The 24971-nt window shown below is 36.4% G+C and overlaps 1 protein-coding gene across 1 annotated transcript in view; it reads left to right on the forward strand.

Annotated features, from left to right (window-relative positions):
* MDGA2 (MAM domain containing glycosylphosphatidylinositol anchor 2) overlaps positions 1-24971 on the forward strand; it is a 778807-nt gene that overhangs the window by 475441 nt on the left and 278395 nt on the right. Inside the window, 1 exon segment of the mRNA XM_041760034.1 lies at positions 9121-9317. Within this exon segment, the coding sequence (XP_041615968.1) occupies positions 9121-9317 (197 nt within the window).

Below are 24971 nucleotides of genomic sequence, written 5' to 3' on the forward strand. Positions count from 1 at the left end.
GTGAAGAGTTTTGGCCTCTCTTAAATAATAAAAATAATATTCTCTTTACTTCGAATAATATTTTGCATTTGTCAATGGATATCATCTCTAGGTGTTTGAATTTCACATACTCAGCTTATTAAATTAAAAGAAATTTGTTTTAAAGAGAAGAAATAATTCCAGATAAAATATCAGCAATAATAGAAAATAGTAGAGTGTGGTTTTATAATATTATCAAAGCCATTTAGTATGAAAACTGAATATTAAATAAAGATATTATATTATTTGAACTATATATAAAGACTGAAGAAAATTAGAAATGATAACCTCAAGATCCTTGGATAAAACTGTATGTAGTTAGTATTCTGTCTAAATGCTGGGTGTGCTGAAAGATGTTAACTTTCAAGTGAATACCTCTCATAAAATTATCCTCACTTGGAAAGAGCTACCAAAGATCAAGTCTTCTCACCAGAGAAGCCCTAACAGTGATTTATCAGTGTCTTTTATAGAACAATCCTTTATAGAACATATAGGAAATCTATGAAAGTCCATCCCAATTGTAGAGCTCCTTCTGGATCATCTGGAGACTTTGTAGTGATGCATCACAGTTTAACTCCTCCCACTGCCTAATATTTCCTACCTTTTTTTTTTTTTTTCGCAATTTTGCAATTTTGTAAACCAACACAAGAATTGGTCCTGAGGGCACTCCTCAATAAGTTTCCTGAATGCATGTCTTCACCAAAGAATCATATTTTCAAGGAATCATTCTAAATGGTCTCAGATGTAGACTCTAAGATAGAATGTTACAAGTAGATGGGTAATCTCCCCATCAGCCCCCAACTGGCTGATAGTGAGGACTCCATTTCTAGAAGTAGGTGAACCACTGATAGCTCTTGAATACTGTAGTGGTGAAATTGTTAAAACCTTCACTGATGATGAACAAGGATAGGTACTAGTGGGAGGTAATGCACTATGAATTCAGTATCTTTAGCTTTTGAAGAATTCAAGGGAAAGTGATTATTATAATGATGATCAAATCTGTTTCTGCTGTTCTATTCATGCAGTGGAGAAAAAGAATGAAAGACTGAATGTGAATAATAATGAATTGAAGGTGATATGTGAGAATAAGATCTCTTTCATCGAATATAAAGAGACTCTCATCTTTAGCCAGAGATCATAAAAGCTGATAGTAAGTGAGGCTTAGGATGTATTTAAAAGCATAGCAGAGCTTTACAGAAATTTGAATCCTTACCCCCAACAAATCAGCTAAGCCAGTATCTTAAACCTGGTTGAGAACAAGTAGAACTCTGATTTGGAGTACATTTGAGTTTATCACTTAAGATAGCTTGAAATCCAATACTCCATAAACCTTCTGGGCCTGCAGAAGTGGTCTTTTCCTTCAAATTAAGGGCTATCATGACCATCTTGCTTAAAGATGATTCAGAAACTTCTTCCTTTTATGGTAATACCCCTCTGAAGATATACCTCCACCTCCATTCCTGGGCTCCAGTTCAATATATAGAGTCAATAGATGTCATCACATGGCCACAGAAATGCTGTAAAGTAGGAAAGGGTCTATACTTCAGATGAGTGGCAATATTTACTGGCAGGAGATGGGAGAGTATATATGGAATTGGATCATGAGGCTGCTGGATCAAGTGGGTTGGAGAATAAGATTGAATAAGATTGAAGATGGAGAAGATCAAATGGGGATAGAGAATAAGAGTTTATTTATATGATAGTATTCTCCCAAGTTATAAAATTTGACAACTTGACAAGGATAGGAGAGAGTTGCTGCTGCTAGATAGCTGTTGGAAGCTTGAGGAAAGCAAGCTTTCCCAATAAAAGAAGTATAAATGCCAGAGTTGCTGTGCATATGGTAGAAAAATGTATCAAAAAACTCAGGTATCTGAATATGCTAAAGTGAATATACCCGTGAGAGTCCAGAAAAGCCATTCACTATCTTCTTTGTAAAGTCTTTGAAGACACCCCTAAAGCATTAAGAATGTGCTGATGACTGAGATTGAAAAGCATTGAGAAGCTCAGAGGTGACTTGTTCTCTGTAGGCAAATGTTGATGGTATATGATGCTAATACAAAATTGAGATCCCTGATAGGAATGAGAATGTCAAGATCTCAACATAATAGAATCTAGATGTCAGTGCTTAGTTGTCACAAGCAAGGTTGGGCAGAGTTATCTTAATGAGCAGCTAGTGAAAATGCACCCAGGGCTATAGACAAACAGAGAGCTCTAAATATGGACAATAAAACATAGCATCCTACAGGGAAAAATAAGTGGACAGTCAACAAGGGAATTATCCTGTCTACACTATTAGAAAATCAGATTGATGATCAGGAGGCCGAATATGGTCACATATTTCTTTTGAATTATGCTATTCTTTGCCCAATTGCTGCACCTAAGGTAATTTTCATACTTTGAACTCTTTGACTGAAGGGGAGATTGAGTCACTCGAAGGAACCCAGCAACACCATTCCAAGTGTATATGGTAATGATTCTCCAAATTCTTTGTTTAAAGCATCTATATCCCCTTATTTGAATAACCATTTTCTAGGAAAAGCAAACTTGTGAAACATTTTGAGGACTATGATACACAGCATCTAAGTTGACCTTAATACCTGATATTCTACAGAATTTTCAAGCCCTTATATTATTAGAGTTGGACATATAGGTGCCAGGTAATAAATGGAATTGTGGCCTATGACAGGCTCACATTGGGTCTACCGATCCATAGATCCACCCTGTTGTCATTTATCTTGTCTCCAGTTGTGTAATTGGAATGGACATATTTGCTAGTTGTCAGAACCTCCATATTGATTTCTTGATATTTCGAGGTAGAGCTATCCTAGTGAGAAGGCCAGATTGAAGCCTCTGACACTTCCACACTTTGAGCTGAGATTTATTGAACATAATATTATATCCCAAGAGAAATAGAGATTAATGCCACCCTTAAAACCTTAAAAGATGTGCTGGTGGTAGTCCATATCATATTTCATTTATTGACAATGTTGTCTCCTGATGAAACCAGAGGGAACCTAGAGGAAGACAATGGACTATGACAAACTCATCCAAGTAGTGCCCTCGTTGCAGCTTTTACCAGATCGTCTGTTTTTGCTAGAGTAGGATAACATGGCCTAGGTACATACTGTGTGTCCGTTAATAACTGTTAATGTGTTTCTTTTCATTTCTGTTAGGAAAGAAGATTACAAATAATTTGCATTCACTTGAGATGGACAGTAGCATATATTTGCCCTAAAGCTAAATTAACTCTCACTCTGTTTCATAACATTCTGTTGAACATGTTATTGGTCCACTATACCAAAGAGATCATGTTTATCAGTCCAGATAAACAAGAATTGGCAAGTACATTGAATATCTTGATAAGACATTGCATAATCCAGAGAATTGTAATAAGCCTATGAAGATTCAGGGGCCCACAGTATTAGTAAAATTTTACAGGTTCTGTTGTATGTGCCTTGCCAGGTTATCCTCTCCAAAGTAAAGCACCAGTTATTGCATCTCACAATTCCTACCTTCAAAGGAAACACAGTTCCTGCTAAGTCTTTTTGGGTTCCACAGCACACTCCACACTTGGAAATACCATTTCAATCCATTTATCAGGTAATTCAGAAGGCTTCAACTATCAACTTCAACTATGTTTCAGAGTAGGAAAGGGTTCTCTAGTTTGCCTATGCTGTGATGTAAGTGACCCTGGGGCTTGAGTCATATAACCTATCAGTGCTGGAAAAAATGTATGGTTTACAGCAATACTGATAGAATTATAAACTAAATTTATAGGATTATTGGTAAGACCATGCTTTCTAAAGTCAAGAATAATGCCCCTTTCATAAAATAGCTCCTAGTGTACTACTGGGCATTGGTAGAGATGAAGTATCTGAATATGGAATATCAAATGACCATGTGGTCTGAACCACCAATCACACATTGAGCTTTGTCACATCTACCAACATCCAGCCATAAAATAGGTCAGATGATAGAATATGGCATTGGGAAATTCAGGATAAGGTATGGCCAGGATCCAAGGACCCAAGTAAGTTGTACAAGAAGGTGCCCAGATCCTCATGGTATCTATCAATGTTTTGCCAGTTCCTTTTTCTCAGGTCTTATCTGCCCACAGAGTGGGTTACTTAGAAGTTGATGGTGAAGAAAAAACGCTAGACTTTTTTATGATGGGCCACTCAGTATATGTATGCAAGCCAAAAACTGGATTGCTGCTTCAGTACTGCCCCTCTCTGGGTTGTTCCTGAGAGAACAAAGGAACATCTTTCCAATGGGCAGAACTTTGGTTTAGGTAGTGTCCCTCGTAACCTGCTTTGAATGGAAAGAGGTGTGTTCAGGTATGCTGATGAATCTATGGGAGTGCATATTATTGAAGACCAAAAAGGATCCACCACAGAAGCACAAAAGGATGAAACAGAATAGCACAAACAGTTGATAACAACCAACTTCTGTCACTGGCTTCTCATAAATAGCACAACAGGCTCATGAACAGAATTGCCATAATGGTAGGGATGGAGGTTATGCATAAGCTTGAACCATGAATCCTCGTCCATGAAAGTTGATCTATCTACTGCCATTATTGAATATCTAACCAGGAAGCAACAGAGACCAACACTTGACACAGGAAAAGTGCTATCCTTCAAAATTCAAACCTATCCCTTGGTAGCAAGTTGGTTATATTAGTTAGACCTCTTTTACCCTTGATGTGACTACATCATTTGGACTGGATTTGACATATATTCTGGGTATGGATGTTTATGCTGATGTCAGCAACAGCCCTACCCAAGGGCCTTTAGAATGTTTTATTCTTAACACAGGATCCCATCTAACTACTCATGGGATGAAAAGCACATCTTGCATAAGTGAAGATAGAGCGTTGAAAACGTTGTCATGGGATTCTCTGGTCATATATTCTCTATCACCTAAAAATTCCAATTTACTAGATTGATAGAATGGCCTTTGGAGGAGGCAACTGAGTCTCAGAGAGATAATGGCTGGTAAGCAAGGGGTCCTATTCTCCAAGATAAAGTGTGCATTCTAAATCAATGACTATTGTTATATAATGTGCTTTTTTAAAAAATATGGAATACATAGGTTTAAAATCAAAGAGTGACCCACTTACTACTATCACATTCAATGATGCACTTGGGGAATCTCTGTTTCTCTTCCTGAAACTCTGAGCTCCACCAGTTTAGAAGTCCTAGTTCTAAAGCTTCTATTAAGTGACACAGCAAGAGCCCCATCAATCTTCAAGCCATTGCTGCTACTCATTTACTTTAGGCTTTCTGTGTTAGGAAAAACAGATAAGAGGAATCACCTTTCTGGAGGGAGTTAACTGGTCCATATGACCAGCTGGAGGTAGGACTGTTGTTACACAGTGAGAGAGTATATAATATGTTGATACCCAGATAACCCACCGAATGATTTCTTGGTATTCTCTTGAGAAATTTTGGTGGTAAACAGATAAGTGCATCAGTAATGACTTGAGAAGAACGTAGTGACCTGAGGCTCAAAATCCTCAGTGACAAAGATCTGGTGACCTCATTAAGTAACCTACTTATGCCAAAGAATTTACTAGACCAGGATGGGAGTACTTTAGAATGGTAATAGTAGAAAGAGATGAGGAATATCATCTCACCACAGTTGCTTTTGACAGTTTTCCCGGGACTAACCAGCATCTTGAAATAGCTTTTCCCAGATAGAGTGAATTATCATATCTAGAAAATGTATCTAATCAGATGCTATGGTGTACCAGCCAGACCCCTTCCTCAGTACTGAAGGACTCATTCCTCCAGCTGCTGAGAGTTTAAGCAGCTGAAGGCTATCAGCTAAATCCTTCTTTAGAAATTGCCCTAAACCAAACAGAGCTATCCCTCCTGAGGTCATGCACCCTAGGTGGGAATAGCACACAGTCAAGGGCTGGTTGATGGAGAGGAGATGGGGCCTAAGTCTTAGTTGCCTTGCCTTAGGGCAGGACAGCTCTGAGGAGATATTACAGCTCCATCACTTCTCTAGAGGTACAGAGATTTTTGTTGCAACTGTGCTGTAGCTCAGCTCTCCTCCTTGACAATCCTAAGTCGTTCACTCTGAGTGTTGATCAAGAAGGTACTTCCCAATACACGGGTACCTCTATCTTAGAAACTCTTTTCCACGAAACCTGACCTAAACAAATACACATATTCAGTAATACTGTGTAGAGTTTATATTAAATGTATATACTGTTTTAAGTGATGTATATGTATGTATATAAAACTACATATAAATGTATATGTGTGTATAAACCCACACACACACAGAAAATGTATTTTTAGGCTTGCCATTATTTGACTTTTCTAGAAGATATCTTGTTTTTGTCATGTCTGTTTTTTAGTCTAAAAAATATCATTTAGGAGTTTTGTGAAATAGAAATTCCTAAACATGGGTGAATCCAACACATAGTTCTGCCAATACAATATTCAGTAAGCCATTGTCACAGGATTAGATTCTCAGAAGGCCAGTGACCCAAAACTTACAGAGATCAGAGAAGAGCATGTTTAAATGTTTGTTCGCGTTTGGTCTATTCCTGACTGAGCCCATTGACACCACCACCTAACAAAGAAATAACTGGGTATATGTCAATAAATGGATATTGTAAAGTACAATAATAGCTATTTGGAATCCAAGGAGAATCATCATTGTTACATTGATTACCATCCAATTCTGTTTTCTTCCTAAACTTGCTGGCTTCAGAATTTTGTTTTTACAACATAATACAGCTCATGTCTTCTGAAAATGAGACTATGACTAAAAGAAACTATGTTTTGAGTAAGAAAAAAAAAAGTTTACAATCAACTCACAATACCTTTTTTTTTTTTCAAGTCTCTAAGACTGAATTCACCAAATCAATCTTCTTTAGGATTTGATTTGTATGTGAAGGACTAATCACCAAATAAATAAGTGAATGTTTTGTATATTTAAAAGGCCTTTAAACGTTTCATGATAATGATGCTGGTATCCCTAAGTTCACTGATTATTAAAACCACATAACATACATCCCTGCACAGCTAATAGAATGAATTGAAACTGAAATTTCCTTAAACTTTACCAAAAAAGCAGCAGTTGGTCCGTAAATTTATAGTACTATAATTAGAGGCCTTTGAGGTCGCTGTGAAAAGATTCTAATGTTGGGGGGAAAAAACTCAGAATGTTGCAAAACTAGAAATTTAAGTAGGGCTGTCAAGCAATTCACATTTGGAAAAAACTTTTTTAAAACTGGGAAAATTTGGGATTCTGTTCTTTGATTCCTTAGGGCAGCTATTACTTCACTACTTTTGTTGGCTTTTATTATTTTAATGCATCATGAAGAATCTTTTCTAAAGAACAGTGCCTTTCAAATATTCAGGGTAGCATGTGCTCACACACCACTATTCTTATATTTATATAATATTGTAGCTTCTCTTCAGTGTTCACATGAAAGTATTGTCATGTAAAAAATCACTAGCCTGAACAAATGACAAAATAACACTTTTATCTATTTAAAATGAGAGTTGAGTGCATTATGAATTGGTGGATAAAGGTAAGGAAACAATGTAAAATAAATGGAAGTCTAAATGAAACTCCAATAATGATGAGTAATAATAATAGCTAACTTTTATCGAGCATTTACTATGTGCTTAAGGCTTTAAGGACTAGCTCATTTAATTCTCTAACAGCCCTAATAGTATGGTACCATTATTATTCTCATTTATTGATGAGGAAATCTAAGAGCACAAAGTAATCTTTGAATTACCAAGAGCACTAAGTAATCTTTCAGTTAGAAAGCCAAAAGGGACAAAGCTGGATGAAATTAATATTTAAATACAGCAAATGTTTGCCTCATATTTAGTAAGTACATACTAGGTTAATAGTTGCACATGGAACCAAGAGCTTGTTATTGTTGTTATTGATTTATTTTCCCCATTTTTTTGTTGAAGTATAATTAACATATAATATTAGTTTCATGTATATATGATTGTATATTTGTCCATATTGCAAAATGATGACCACATAAGTTCAGTTAACATCTATCACCATGCATAGGTACAGATGTTTTGTTTTGCTTTCTTCCTGAGATGACAACTTTTAAGATCTATTCTCTTAGCAACTTACAAATATACAACGCAATTGTTTTAAGGCAAGTTCATTTTTTAATCTCTTCTTCTTTTAATGAAAGAAACTGGAATGTGGTAAATCAAGAGTTGGCAATCTTTGGCAGACTATGGCCCATGAGCCAAATCTGGCTGAGGCATTTGCATTTGTAAATAGTTTTACTGGGACTCCGCAACATTCATCATCCACTCGTTTACTTAACTGTCTTTGTTTTCACACAACAATAGTAGGATAAGGTAGTAGAGAGAAAGACTCTATGAACCCAAGTTCATACAAAGCCCAAGATTGTATTGTTTGTCTTTTTTCCCCCCAGAAAAGTTTACTAAATATTGTGGTATATATCCCTTCTTTAGAATACATGTAAGATGGCAAAAATTTAGTCCCCATCACCTGTAGTAGGAACATTAATGCTTTTAACACAACCTTTTATCACATTTCAAATTAGCAAATATAATCTGGGAAATAAAATCTGAGATGAAGGAAAAACTTAACCCAGTGTAAGATCATATTTTCTTAATATAAGAATAATAATTTTTAAACATAATTCTTGATTGCTTTGAATATATTAGTTATAAATGTTTGGAAAAGAAGTGTATTCAGGGAAAGAGTCTGTTGAGCTGTTTGGTATTTATTTCCCTGTCACTGTGTTTCATTGTTTTGGCTAATCTCTTGAATTTAAAGGTCTTGGATTCCGATCTCTCTCATGGAGCTCTGTTGGAAATATGCAGTCATTTGCACTATCTCAGCAGGCATAGCTCTTAGAAAGTAGCTATTGTATTCTCTGCCTATCATTGGAACTTTCTCTAAATGAGTTCAATAAACTAAATTTAAAAAAAGTGAGTCTAATGATAAGCAATAAAATCCCTTATGAAAATGCACCTTTGGTCAGATTTTATATGTTTAATACCTATAAAAGCTGTGTAACTCATAACAGTGTCATTTGGTTGTTTTTATTTATTTATTTATTTTTTTTAGATTTGGATGACCCAGTAGTAACTGTTCATCAAAGTATAGGTGAAGCTAAAGAACAATTTTACTATGAAAGAACAGTGTTCCTCCGGTGTGTTGCCAATTCCAATCCACCTGTTCGGTATAGCTGGAGACGTGGCCAGGAGGTATTACTCCAAGGATCTGATAAAGGAGTTGAGATTTACGAACCCTTCTTTACCCAGGTAGGAATTAAGGTATTTACACCCCATTCTGCTAAAATATATTCCTAATTCAGAGAGCATGCAATGTTACGTCTACTTGAAGAGTCTTTCCAAACTGACCTTTGACTGAAAGATAATTCAAACAATAAAAGGCAATTTGTTAATTTTTTATACGGTAATTAAATTTAAAATGTTAACATTTGAAAAAAAAATTAAGTTAATGTATCCTAATTTGTATTTCTTTATAAATAGGTTCACTAGGTTTTCACTAAAGTACATAATTTTACATTTGCTGACTGCTTTGTTTTTTGTGGGAAATATTTCTTAAAGGGAGTGATTTTCATTTTCTTATTTGCAGTGGCAAATATATTTTAAAAGAATGAAGAAATCTACTTGAAATTCATTTAATTTTGATTTTAGGGAAAAGTCTCTTCCATTTCTTTTGTTCATTTTGGGTTTTAACTTAGTTTAAAAATAGATCCTAATCATGTAAAAACTAAAATACCTAATGAGTCATTAACTTATTTAATTAAAAAATTGAGTTAATTTTACAGGGAGTGAACGTGATATGAAATATTCTTTTATAATATGTTATCGAGTAGAGAATCAGTAATTCTTGAGGAAGACACTGAAATTTGTAAGAATATTTGAATGCCGTTATATTATAAAGCTTTTCTGGTGACTAGAAAGGAATACAAACCTAATTGACAAAGTAAAATATTTTTAATAAAAATGTCTATGGAAAATACTCAAAATATCTGTGACCATGAAAAATAATTTTAAAAAGATATAGGCAATAAGATAAACAAGGATTTGACCACATTATCTGTAACTTTGAGATTCTATGTGATTGTAACTAGGATAATATACAACTAAATTTTATATATTATGAATATTCTACTTTGAAATATTAAGGATAAATATGTTTCGCTTCTCAACTCTGTAATAATAAAAGGTCATCCTGAATTTGTAAATTTCTCAGCATCTAATTTTTCACCATTAAATATATTTCCTTATATAATAAGCCATTTACTTGTAATGTCTGAGTCCAGACCTCTATGATTAATATAATTGCCAATGTTTAGATATTAACTGTAAAAGAATGCATGATTATATAAAAACATCTGAACACATCATATATATTATTATATTGCTATTTGAAGTTATAGAATAGCTGGGACTTGCCAAGATATAAATATCTGAAAATCATTGTTGCACATGTGTTACTACTGAGACTACCATGACACAGCCTGTTTCAATCTGACCCTCTCCTGACTCAGGACATTACAGTATCAATAGCCTTCTGTCAACAAAGAGGATCAGGTTTTCCCCATACATACTATGTACTATTATAATACATCCTTCAGTTTTTATTAATATCATTTATTTTCTTAGAAAATTAACAAAATATTTGTTACCAGTATTTAGTTGCTTGGGTGCATATAAGGTTTTGAAATCAGATAAATTATCACCTACCATTTGTTTTTCTATTGTCAGTGTTTTTTTTTAGAATATGTATATTGTTTTTTAAAAAGTTCTTATTTTAATTTCAGTTAGTTAAAGTACGATGTAATATTAGTTTCAGGTGTACAATATAGTAATTTGATACTTCCATAGATCACCTGGTGCTTATCACAAGTACACTTCTTAATGCCCATCACTTTTTAACCCACTTCCCCAATTACCTCCCTTTGGTAACCATCTGTTTGTTCTCTGTAATTAAGAGTCTGTTTCTTGGTTTTTCTGGGGTTTTTTTGTTTTTTTTGTTTTTTTTTTTAACCTATTGCTTGTTTAATTTCTTAAGTTCCACATATGAATGAAATCATATAGTATTTGTTTTATTCTGACTGACGTATTTCACCTAGCATACTCTGTAGCTCCACCCATGTCCTTGCAAATGGGAAGATTTCATGCTTTTTATAACTAAATAATATTCCATTGTCTTCTTCATCCACTCGTCAGTTGATGGACAATTGAGCTGCTTCTGTATCTTGGCTCTTGTAAATAATGCTGCTATAAACAAAGGGCATACATATCCATTTGAATTAGTGTTCTTATATTTGGGGAAATACCCAGTAGTGTGATTGCTGGGTCATAAATTAGTTCTATTTTTGATTTTCTGAGGAACCTCCATACTGTTTTCTACCATAGATGCACCAGTTTAAATTTTCACCAACAGTGCATAATCTCCAACACCTGTTGTTTCTTCTGTTTTTGAATTTAGCCATTCTGATGGATGAGAGATATGGTTTTGATTTGCATTTCCCTGATGACATATGATAATGAGTATCTTTTCACATGTCCGTTGGCCATCTGTTTGTCTTCTTTGGAGAAATATCTGTTTATGTTCAATTGGATTACTTGGTTTTGGGGTGTTGAGTTTTATAAGTTCTTTATGTATCTGGGTACTAACCCTTTATCAGATGTGTCATTTGCAATTCTTTTCTTATTCTGTAGGTTGCCTAAAATGTGTATGTTGTTAAAACTTAGAAAACAATTTTTCCTTTAGAATCTTGTGAAACGTGGTAGTTTTACAGATACTGAGGTAACACTGTATAGCCATTTATTACCTGTAGGTAGGTCTGATCTCTTAGGCATGTGCCCTGTCCAAATTTTGGGGGGAGGGAATTATACTTTCAAAAAGATTAGGTGGGGAGGGGCAAGATGGTGGAAGAATAGGGTCCCCAAGTGACTCGGCCCCACCAACTTACCTAGATTACTTTCAAATCATCCTGAAAACCTACGAATTGGACCTGAGATTTAATGAGAGAACAGCTAGAATGCTACAGAGAGAAGGGTTTGTGCTTCTAACAAGGTAGGAAGACGGAAACAAATAAAAAAGACTCAAGTGGGTGGGGGGACCTGCGAGAAACCGGGCTAAGGGGGATGGTGAGAACCTCGGGGACAGGAAAGCCCAGCCCCGAAGAAGCGGGAACTTTAAAAATCCGCGCCAGATTCTTCCCGGATTGAAGGGCGCTCAGCAGGGAACTCGGGCAGGGTCCCAGGAGGGACAGTGGAGCCTCCAGGTTCCCGGGGTCACTAACAGAGGAGGTGACCCCAGAGGAGAGTGTACCTCACACCACGGGCGGAGCTCAATAAAGGGCTGGAGCCGCCCAGCGGGGCCTCGGGGAGAAGCCTGTGGGTCAGGTGGGGGCTCCGGGCGGAGGGGGCTGCGCCCTGCTGCCTTCGGGAGCCATGCCCGGGGACCTCCATTCCAGCGGTGAAGGCCCCAGAGCCCAGGGCGCCGGGGGACACAGCCCAGGAGCCTGCACTCCCCCCGGGACAGGAGGAGGTGGGGAGGGCACAAGACAGTGGGGACGCTCCTGCCGCCCGGCGCTTCGACTGTGCAGATCAGGACCCCCACTGTCCTGGGAGCATCTAGATCTGTGCGGACTGAGAGCTGCGGTAGTTACTGCGGGAGCTGACTCCAGGGCTGGAGACCTGGCCGCCGCCAGTGGCGTTGTTCCTCCTGGTGTCACTCTGTGCCTGGGAGGGGCGGGGCCTCAGGGAACAGGGGCCTCACATGATAAACAGCTCCCACTGAGCCGTGCACCTGGCAGGGGGCGGGGCAGCTCCCCCAGGTGCACATACCTGAGAGCACAGCAGGCCCCTCCCCCAGAAGACCAGCTGGAAGGACAGGGGGAGAGCAAGTTCTTGACAGAGCAGCGCTGGAAAGCTCGAGGGGAAGTTGAGGGATTTATAGTATACAGAACCAGAGGGTACCCCTCCTTTTTTTTTTTTCTTCTGTACAACTCGTTTTTATATCAGACTATAAATTTCCATTTTTTTCTCTTTTCCCACCTTAACTACAATGTTTTAGCACCTGTTAATTTTTAAGATTCTTCCTTTTTGACTTTCATATTTCTATAATACAGGTCCTAGATGTATTTTCCACTTCTAGATTCTTCAACGTACTCAATTTAATTTTGAGAGATATACAAGATATGTTTTTTTTTGTTTTGTTTTGTGTTTTTTGTTTCCTCTGCCTCATTTTGTTCTACAATGATGGAAGTTAATACCTTCTAAAACATGACCAGCATGCACCCAGAACCAACTGGTATACTGTGCTGGTTCATTCTGTGAGATCCCAAATTCCCATTCTGTGCCCCTCTTTTATCTCATTTATGGTTTGGTGGTCGACGTTGGGGCCCTCTACAAGTATTTTGGCTTTATATAAATTTGGGACTATGTATCTTCTAATATACAGAACTTAATATACTGAGAAACAAGATGATCAGCCTCTAGGACCCCTCAGTTAGACTACATTCTCCCTCCACTACAACTTCTTCATCTCTACCATCTTCCAGTCACCCCTCCCCCTTTTTTTCTTTTATCTTTTTCTCTTCTTCTTTAGGATCCTTAGTCTTTTATTTTTTACTACTTTGTTTTAAAATTTGTTTTTCACTTTAGTGGTCCTTTTGTTTTATTTCGTTCTGATCTTTGTTTTCAACTTCTGGTCTCTGACCTTGGCACAATCATCTAGGGTGAAATTTACCTAGATCGTGGTTTATATTCTTGACACTGCCCACTCATACAGCCACTCTGCACTGAGAAAAATGACTAGAAAGAAGAACTCACCACAAAAGAAAGAATCAGAAACAGTACTCTCTGCCATAGAATTACAGAATTTGGATTACAATTCGACATCTGAAAGCCAATTCAGAAGCACAATTATAAAGCTACTCGTGGCTCTGGAAAAAAGCATAAAGTATTCAAGAGACTTTATGCCTGCAGAATTTAGATCTAATCAGGCCGAAATTAAAAATCAATTAAATGAGATGCAATCCAAACTGGAGGTCCTAACGGTGAGGGTTAATGAAATAGAAGAGTGAGTGACATAGAAGACAAGTTGATGGCAAGGAATGAAGCTGAGGAAAAAAAAGAGAAAAACAATTAAAAGACCATGAGGAAAGGTTAAGGGAAATAAATGACAGCCTCAGAAAGGAAAAATCTGCTAATAATTGGGGTTCCAGAGGGTGCCAAGAGGGCCAGAGGGCCAGAAAGCATATTTGAACAAATCATACCTGAGAACTTCCATAATTTGGGGAGGGAAACAGGCATTCATATCCAAGAGATAGAGAGGTTCCCTCCCCTAAAAAAAAAAAAATGTTCAAAACCTCAACATTTATAGTGAAACTTGCAAATTCCAAAGATAAAGAGAAGATCCTTAAAGCAGCAAGAGACAAGAGATGCCTAACTTATATGGGGAGGAATATTAGATTAACAGCAGACCTCTCCCCAGAGCCCTGGCAGGCCAGAAAGGGCTGGCAGGATATATTCAGGGTCCTAAATGAGAAGAACCTGCAGCCAAGAATACTTTATCCAGCAAGGATCTCATTTAGAATAGAAGGAGAGATAAAGAACTTCCAAGATAGGCAGAAACTGAAAGAATATGTGACCACCAAACCAGCTCGGCAAGAAATAATAAGGGGAACTCTGTAAAAAAAGAGGAAGCCCAAAGTAATAATCCACAAAAACAGGGACTGAAGAGGTATTATGATGACACTAAATTATTATCTTTCAATAGTTACTCTGAACGTGAATGGGCTTAATGATCCCATCAAAAGATGCAGAGTTTCAGACTAGATAAAAGAGCAAGACCCATCTATTTGCTGTCGACAAGAGACTCATTTTAGACCTTAGGACACCAGAAACCTGAAAATAAAAGGTTGGAGAACCATTTACCATTCAAATGGTCCTCAAAAGAAAGCAGGGGTAGCCATCCTTATATCAGATTAATTAAAGTTTATCCCAAAGACGTAGTAAGAGATGAAGAGGGATGCTATATCATACTTAAAGGATATACCCAACAAGAGGACCTAACAATCATGAATATTTATGCCCCTAATGTGGGAGCTGCCAAGTATATCAATCAATTAATAACCAAAGTAAAGACATACTTAGATAGTAATGCACTAATACTGGGAGACTTCAACACTGTGCTTTCTGCAAATGACAGATTTTCTAAGCACAACATCTCCAAAGAAACAAGAGCTTTAAATGATACACTGGACCAGATGGATTTCACAGATATCTACAGAACTTTACAACCAAACTCAACTGAATACACATTCTTCTCAAGTGCACATGGATCTTTCTCCAGAATAGACCACATTCAGGTCTCAACCAATACCAAAAGATTGAGATTTCCCCCATGCATATTTTCAGACCATAATGTTTTGAAACTTGAACTCAATCACAAGAAGAAATTTGGAAGATACTCAAACACATGGAGGTTAAGGAGGATCCTGCTAAAGATGAAAGGGTCAACCAGGAAATTAGAGAAGAATTAAAAAGACTCTTGGAAACTAATGAAAATGAAGATAGAACCATTCAGAATCTTTGGGATACAGCAAAAGCAGTACTAAGAAGGAAATACTTTGCAATACAAGCATCCATCAAAAAATTGGGAAAAAAGTCAAATACAGAAGCTAACTTGCACCTAAAGGAGCTGGAGAAAGAACAGCAAGTAAAACCTACACCAAGCAGAAGAAGAGAGATAATAAAGATTTGGGCAGAACTCAATGAAATAGAGACCAGAAGAACTGTGGAACAGATCAACAAAACCAGGGGTTGGTTCTTTGAAAGAATTAATAAGATAGATAAGCCATTAGCCAGCCTTATTCAAAACAAAAGAGAAAAGACTCTAATTAATAAAATCATGAATGAAAAAGTAGAGAACACCACCAATACCAAGGAAATACAAATGATTTTAAAAACATATTATGAGCATCTATACACCAATAAATTAGGCTATCTAGAAATGGATGCATTTCTGGAAAACCACAAATTACCAAAACTGGAACAGGAACAAATAGAAAACCTGAACAGGCCAGTAACCAGGGAGGAAATGGAAGCAGCCATCAAAAACCTCCCAAGACAGAAAAGTCCAGGGCTAGATGGCTTCCCAGGAGAATTCTATCAAACATTTAAAGAAGAAACCATACCTATTCTACTAAAGCTGTTTGGAAAGATAGAAAGGGATGGAATACTTCTAAATTCATTCTATGAGACCAGCATCACCTTAATTCCAAAACCAGACAAAGACCCCACCAAAAAGGAGAATTGTAGACCAATATCCTTGATGAACACTGATGCAAAAATTCTCAACAAGATACTAGCTAAAGGGATCTAACATTACATTAAGAAGATTATTCACCATGACCAAGTGGGATTCATCCCCGGCATGCAAGGCTGGTTCAACACTTGTAAAGCCATCAACGTGATAGATCATATCAACAAAAGAAAAAACAAGAACCATAGGATAGTGTCAATAGATGGAGAGAAAGCATTTGACAAGATACAGCATCCATTCCTTATCAAACATCTGCAGACTGTAGGGATAGAGGGAACATTCCTCAGCATCTTAAAAGCCATCAATGAAAAGCCCACAGGAATATCATTCGCAATGGGGAAACACTGGGAGCCTTTCCCCTAATGTCCACTCTCACCACTGCTATCCAACATAGTACAGAAGTTGCTGATAGCAAATTGCTGATAGCCTCAGCAATCAGGCAAAAAAAAGAGAAAAAAAGGCATTCAAACTTGCAAAGAAGAAGTCAAACTCTCCCTCTTTGCAGATGACATGATACTATATATACATAAGCCAAAGAATCCACCCCAAGACTGCTAGAACTTATACAGCAATTCAGCAGTGTGGCAGGATACAAAATCAATGTCCAGAAATCAATGGCATTTCTATACACTAACAATGAGACTGAAGAAAGAGAAGTTAAGGAGTCAATCCCATTTACAATGGCACCCAAAAGCATAAGATACCTAGGAATAAACCTTACCAAAGAATTAAAGGATATATACCCTAAAAACTACAGAAAACTTCCGAAAGAAATTGAGGAAGACACAAAGAAATGGAAAAATATTCCATTCTCATGGATTGGAAGAATTAATATTGTGAAAATGTCAATGCTACCCAGGGCAATTTACACATTTTTTAAATTTATTTTTAAGTTTCTTTTTTTAAGATTTTATTTATTCATAAGACACACAGAAAGAGAAAGGCAGAGACACAGGCAGAGGGAGAAGCAGGCTCCATGCAGAGAGCCCAACGTGGGACTCGATCCAGGGTCTCCAGGATCACGCCCTGGGCTGCAGGCGGTGCTAAACCGCTGCGCCACCGGAGCTTCCCCAATTTACACATTTAATGCAATCCCTATCAAAATACCATGGACTTTCTTCAGAGAGATGGAACAAATCATCTTAAGATTTGTGTGGAATCATAAAAGACCCCAAATAGCCAGGGGAATATTGAAAAAGAAAACCAGAGCTGGGGCATCACAATGCCAGATTTCAAATTGTACTCCAAAGCTGTGATCATCAAGACAGTGTGGTACTGGCACAAAACCAGACACATAAATCAATGGAACAGAATAGAGAATCCAGAAGTGGGCCCTCAACTCTATGGTCAAGTAATATTTGACAAAGCAGGAAAGATTATCCATGGGGAAAAGGACAGTCTCTTCAATAAATGGTGCTGGGAAAATTGGACATCTACATGCTGAAGAATGAAACTAGACCATTCTCTTATACCAGACACAAAAATAAACTCAAACTGGATGAAAGATCTAAATGTGAGACAAGAATGCATCAAAATCCTAGAGGAGAAGACAGGCAACACCCTTTTGAACTTGGCCACAGCAACTTCTTGCAAGATACATCTATGAAGGCAAGGGAAAAAAAAGCAAAAATGAATTATTGGGACTTAATCAAGATAAAAAGCTTCTGCACAGCAAAAGAAACAGTCAACAAACTAAAAGACAACCTACAGAATGGGAGAAGATATTTGCAAATGACATATCAGATAAAGGGCTAGTATCCAAGTTCTATAAAGAACTTACTAATCTCAACAGGAAAGAAACAAACAATGCAATCACGGAATGGGCAAAAGACATGAACAAAAATTTCATCAAAGAAGACATAGACATGGCCAACACGCATATGAGAAAATGCTCCGCATCACTTGCCATCAGGGAAAGACAAATCAAAACCACAATGAGATACCACCTCATGCCAGTGAAAATGGTGAAAATTAACAAGATGGGAAACAACAAACGTTGGAGAGGATGTGGAGAAAGGGGAACCCTCTTGCACTGTTAGTTGGAATATGAACTGGTACAGCCACTCTGGAAAACTGTGTGGAGGTTCCTCAAAGAGTTAAAAATAGACCTGCCCTACGATCCAGCAATTGCACTGTTGGGGATTTACCCCAAAGATACAGTTGCAGTGAAACGCTGGAACACCTGCACCCCAATGTTTATAGCAGCAATGTCCACAGTACACAAACTGTGGAAGGAGCCTTGGTGTCCATCGAAAGATGAATGGATAAAGAAGATGTGGTTTATGTATACAATGGAATATTACTCAGCCATTAGAAATGACAAATACCCACCATTTGCTTCGACGTGGATGGAACTGGAGGGTATTATGCTGAGTGAAGTGAGTCAATCGGAGAAGGACAAACATTATATGGTCTCATTCATTTGGGGAATATAAAAAATAGTGAAAGGGAATAAAGGGGAAAGGAGAGAAAATGGGAAATATCAGTGAGGGAGACAGAACATGAGAGACTCCTAACTCTGGGAAATGGACAAGGTGGTAGAGGAAGGGGAGGTGGGCAGGGGGATGGGGTGACTGGGTGACAGGCACTGAGGGAGGCACTTGACGGGATGAGCACTGGGTATTATACTATATGTTGGCATATAGAACTCCAATAAAAAATATACAAAAGAAGATTATTAGGAATTTGTTTATTAAGCCAGCACTGTGAAACTTTTCATTTATTCTTTTGAATCTATTTCATTTTTATGTTAACTGTTCAAAAAAAACATCTTATGAGAACTTTCAAACTAATAGCTATTGATTCTGCCTTATAAAAGTAACTTTGTTTTCTTTTCCTTCTTTTTCTTCACCTCTTCTTTTATGAGGTAACAACACCTTTTTAATTTGAACATTTCCTTACTGATACTTCCTTGTATATGAATATCAGCTTTTACTGTGCTATATAATGCAGGCTTTCTCTGGTGGATGTCCTCCTGACTCTGCAGCTTAGACCATCTGAATCAGTTCTCTTAAAAAATATTTAAGAAACAGACTTTTCTTGCAAATTCTGTCTTCTGGATTCACCTGCTGTAGTTGATAATGGCCAATAACATGCAATTTAGCTCCTTTTTGAAGATGTCTTTCCTGCTTTTGGTTACTTCACAGTGTTGCTTATCTCTCCTTCTGAAATAGCTATTATGTATTTGTATCTGTCCTAAAAATTCATGTTGCAGCAAGGAATGCTTCAATAATTCTATGCTATGTATGTACTCGATTTGTTAATATCAAATGTGTTCTGTAGGCCAAACTGATACGAAATTTCAAGTAGCAGCACATGGAAAATTTAGTTCTTACAGCCATAGAGAAGCTTTTTCATAGATTAAATATTATCAGTGGTTGTACCTCATATCACAGGTGATATACTGCACATATGCCTGATATACACAAGTCCAACTATATCATACAACTTTCATTATCTCTCCATGGAATTTTGGAATATTGGAATAACTGGCTGCCATGCTTTATAACCCCAAACAGGTGATTGATTATTTAAAAATGTAAATCTGGGACACCTTGGTGTCTCAGTTGTTTAAGCTTCTGACTCCTGATTTCTGCTCAGGTCATGATCTCAGGGTCATTAGATGGAGTCCCGCACTGGGCTCTGCACTGGGCATGGAGCCTGCTTGGGATTCTTTCTCACTCCTCTCTCCCTGTCTGTTTGCCACCCCCCACCCAAAACCTCATGCAGGCACACACAGGTGCTCTCTCTCTCTCAAAAAATAAACAAACAAAAATGTAAATATAATCTTTTTTTTTTTTGCTTTAATTCTTCGGGTGGCTTTCAAATACTTAGAATCAATCCAAATAATGTATTTTGACCTAGATCATGTTTGACTTTGTTCTGCTTCACTCTCACTTATTTAATCTATACTTCACTCACTCTTCTGGTCACATGATCCCTAGAAGCCAACCTTGTCTATGCCTAGGATCTTCATGTTATTAATTCTCCCTCATATTTACTTAGGTAATATGGCAGGGACTTCTTAACACTGAAGACTTACCACCTCAGAAACACTTCCCTGACAGATCTCTCAAGTAATATCCCTTCCCTTCCACAGTTACACTTTTCCAAAACTCAGTTTTATTTTATTTTTCCCATAGCACTGAATCCATCAGATTATCTCATTTGTGTGTTTGGGCATAAACTCACTAATTATAGAGACTGTGTCTTCTCTAGAGCTCAAACAGTGCCTGACACATGGAAGATTCTCAATAAAAATGTGTTAAAATTGAGCCAGTACTTCCATGGAGACATCTGGATTTCTGGCTATGGTACAAAAAAATAGTATAAAAAATATGTTACACAAAAATTGTTAAAGTCCAAGTTATTAGTAACTCCTGAGTCACTCTATAATTCCATCCTTCTTTATCCCCTAAAGAAGGCTTAGTGAAATGGGAAAGAGGATGGTGTTCTAAGTGGATGCATGTTGCTGTACATAGTTTCCAAACTGTAATGATTTTCTAGTTACAGCTTTTAATTGATTTCTAGTCTAATTTCACTATGTCAGAAAGCATACTCTGAACAATTTTAACCTCCAGAAATTCGTTGAGACTTTCATTATGGTAAGCCTGTGATCTATTTTCATAAGTGATCAATGTGCACCATAAGAATATGCACTTCACATTTGTTTTGTTTCAAATAGGCTACATTTGTTAATTGTGTTGTTCAGATTTCCTTTGTATTTTCTGATTTTTGTGTCTGCTTTTTTAAAAACTATTTAAAGAAGTTAGTGTCTACTAATATGGCTGTAGATTTGTCTTGTCTTTATTTTTATCAATTCTTGCTTTATATATTCTGAGGTATATTATTAGTACTTACAGATATATAATTATTATAACTTCCTGATAATTATCTAAATATATTATCTTCTGGATATTATGTCTTCCTAGTAGATTATCATTAAGAACGTCCATTTTTACTTCTAAAATTGCTTCTTGCTTTAAGCCTGTTTTGTCTGTCATTTATTTAACCGCACAATTTTTTTACAGTTTTTATTTAAATCCCAGTTAACATACAGTGTAATATTTGTTTCAGGTGTACAATAAAGTGATTCAGCACTTCCATAAAATACCTGGTACTCATCACAAGTGCGCTCTTTAATCCCCATTGCCTAGTTAACTCATCCTCCACCCACCTCCCCTCTGGTAATCATCAGTTTGTTCTCTATGGTTAAGGGTCTGTTTCTTGGTTTGCCTCTCTTTTGGTTAGTATTTGGTTTATTTGGAGGGTCGAGGGAAAATGGCAAATATTCACTTCTTTTTTTTAAAAGATTTTTATTTATTTAATAGAGGAGAGAGAGAGAGAGAGAGAGAGAGAAAGAGAGAGAGAATGCACAAGTGGGGAGGAAGAGCAGGAGATAGAGAAGCAGACTCCCCATTCAGAAGAGAGCCCAAAAAGGGGCTCAATCCCAGGACCCTGGGATCATGACCTGAGAGCCCAAGTCTCAGCCACCCAAGTGCCTTCTCTCCTTTTTTATTTTTCTTTAAAATGTTTATTTATTTATTTGAGACAGAGAGAGTTTTAGTTTCAAATTTACATCTTTATAATATGTCACTTGCAATCAGTTTATAGGTTTCGTTGTTTTAATCTAATGGGACAAACCTTAGTTTTTAGTATATTTAATTCTTTTTTGTCTACATGACCCACCTATTTTATTTTATTTGTCTCTTTTCTTGTCTTCTTTTGGATTTATCAAATATTTTTAATTATTCCATTTATTCCTCTAAGGGTTTTAAATTGTCTTAGTATCTTTTATTGGTTCCCTTAAGAATTACACCTTGCATCTTTGATTATTACTTCATCCCTTACTTAATGATGATAGAAACTTAGAATATTTTAAGAATATTTACTCTTTTGGGGATCCCTGGGTTGCGCAGTGGTTTAATGCCTGCCTTTGGCCCAGAGCATGATCCTGGAGTCCTGGGATCAAGTCCCACGTCAGGCTCCCTCATGCAGCCTGCCTCTCCCTCTGCCTGTGTCTCTGCCTCTCTCTCTCTCTGTGTCTCTCTCATGAATAAATAAGTAAAATATTTTAAAAAAAGAATATTTACTCTTTTTGTATTTTATGTTATTTTTGTCTAGTATTTTAATTATATTTTAAAATCAACAACATATTATTTTGTTCTTTGTAACAGTCATTATTCACTTATATTTACCAACTTTTCTTTCCATCTTTAGTTAATTTTTCTTTACAGTGTGAGGGAATGCTTGAAGTTCATTTTATGCAGATAGATATACATGTGTTTTACCACCATTTATTAAAAAGATCATTCATCACTGAATTTCTTTGACATTTAAATTGAAAATCAATTGACCCTGTATATTAGGGTCTATTTCTGAACTATTTATTTTGTTCCATTGATTTATATGTCTGCCTTTATGCCAAGACCACAGTGTCTTAATTATTGTGGCTTTATAATAAATCTTGAAATCAGAAAGAATAAATCTCCCAACTATGTCCATTTTTTTCAAAACTGATTTTGATGTCTTAGCCTTATATTTCCACTTAAATTTTAGGATCATTTTGTCAATTCCTACCAAAAGTCTAATAAGATTTTGAATAAAGTTGTTTTGAATCTGTAGATGAGTTCAAGGAGATTGCTTTGAACCGAGGATGATGGATATTGGCAATGTATTATAATAAAGCAAAGAAAAACTTGATCCTCTTCGTTTTTATTTTAGTGCTTTATCATGTGTAATATTGCTTTATGAACAATCTGAGAGCATATTTAAAATTTTTAAGTTAATTTTATTTAGTCATCAACTTGTGAGATACAATTTTTGAGTCTCTTTGTGCATATGTATATTTATCCTAAGTGTATAGGAAGCTGGCCATTTACTTGAGAAATTCTGAAGAGTTTCTTATAAAGAAATTACATCTCATGGGCCAGGCAGCCAGGTGTAGATAGCCACCTGGAAGACCCAGGGTTTCTTTTTTAATGGGCATAATCGGTTTACTTTTGTGCAGGAAACACAAATTCAAATGTTTACTGAGACTAATCTGGTAACATATATGTGTAAATCTTGTAATATGAAAATAAGAATTGATGAAGCTTGCTGTGCATGCCCACATCTTAGAAACCAATACAGTGCCTGTTGTTGCCAGAGATCTGTATTTGGCCCTCTGCGCTGCCATTTTGGAGTTCTGTTTAAGTACACATTTTCTCCAGAAGGGATGCAGTTAGTACTTATGATAATATTACTACATAACTTCAAATATAGACAGCTAAAGAATGGACAGAGTTTCTCTAAAAGTTCTGTTGAATGACAAATTTAGAATTAATAGATTGATAATTTCAGGGCTAGAATTTTTATAATACAGATGAACATGATGCAGGGCCTTCCCCCCCCTCCCCATGAATCTTCTTGATGGCAAACAACATCCTCTTTTTAGCTTCTTGCCACCTTGGAAATTTGGAGGGACTGTGAATTATGGTTGGCAGTAGAAAGCAGCAAAATGAACTTAGCTTGTGATCTTTATTTTCACAATGATAAAATGTAATTTCTATGTAGGTTCTAATTTACAGTGTTACCATATGTAGTTGTTTTTCTCTACATTGGAAGATAAAGTCACATGTTCTAAGTAACTATCCAGAATTATGTTACTGAATTAAAGGCATTAATTGCTTAGTCTACATATCAAATTTGCTCTAGATTTAAAATTAATTTTGTGTTGTATCCTTGAAATAGTTGCCAAATAAAGAATTTGGTGTTTGTAATGAGATAGGAATAGTATTTAATTTTCTTTTGCTTATTCTGCCAGTTTTTATATGTATTTATGTAAATTATAAAATTCCTAGCTGTTATTGATTTCTTGGTTGGTTGTTTCCTATCAACTACCATGTGTACTTTATGTTGGAAAAAACTTTCCATATTAGCACCATTTGTATTGTAGTACTTTAGTAATATTTTAAATTATTTCCATAGATCCTGTGGCCTGTGGCTTCAAAATGTAAATAAGATCAGGTTAAAATAACTTAGATCCACTATGTGTAAGATATGGAAAACTCTCTGCTAGAGATATAGAAGTTACTAGGCATGGCTCCTCCTCTGCTAACTTTGTTGATCTGTATGGGGAGGACTTAAAGTGAATAATTATTATGATACAAAGTAAAAATCATTGTCAACATAGAGGCACAGAGTAATGCCACTGAGAGACCACTCAAGGTGGAAAACAATAGTACATAAAATAGTGCAGAAGGAAGACAGTATCTCTTAAGATAGGCTGTGTGTCTCTGGTTGGCTGGAACAACAATTGGTATAGATGGTAAACAGTGGACTGTAAAGCTGGGGCAGTATACTGGGACTATGTTATAGAATGATTCGCATTACAGATCATAGTGTGCTTATTTTTTAACATTAGAAAGTTAATTTTTAACATTAGAAAGTTAATTTTTTAAGGATACTATGTTTTGCTCTCCAATAATAATGTCTTGATTTTATTAAATAGAATTTTCCCATTCATATTAAGTTAATTACATCCATTTGAATCAAATATTTATTTGATCATTCTGTTGAGTGAGAAAATCTTATTTATACTTTTTTATATAGCTCATGTT

This window comes from Vulpes lagopus, chromosome 6, assembly GCF_018345385.1.
Source record: "Vulpes lagopus strain Blue_001 chromosome 6, ASM1834538v1, whole genome shotgun sequence".
Lineage (NCBI taxonomy): Eukaryota > Metazoa > Chordata > Mammalia > Carnivora > Canidae > Vulpes > Vulpes lagopus.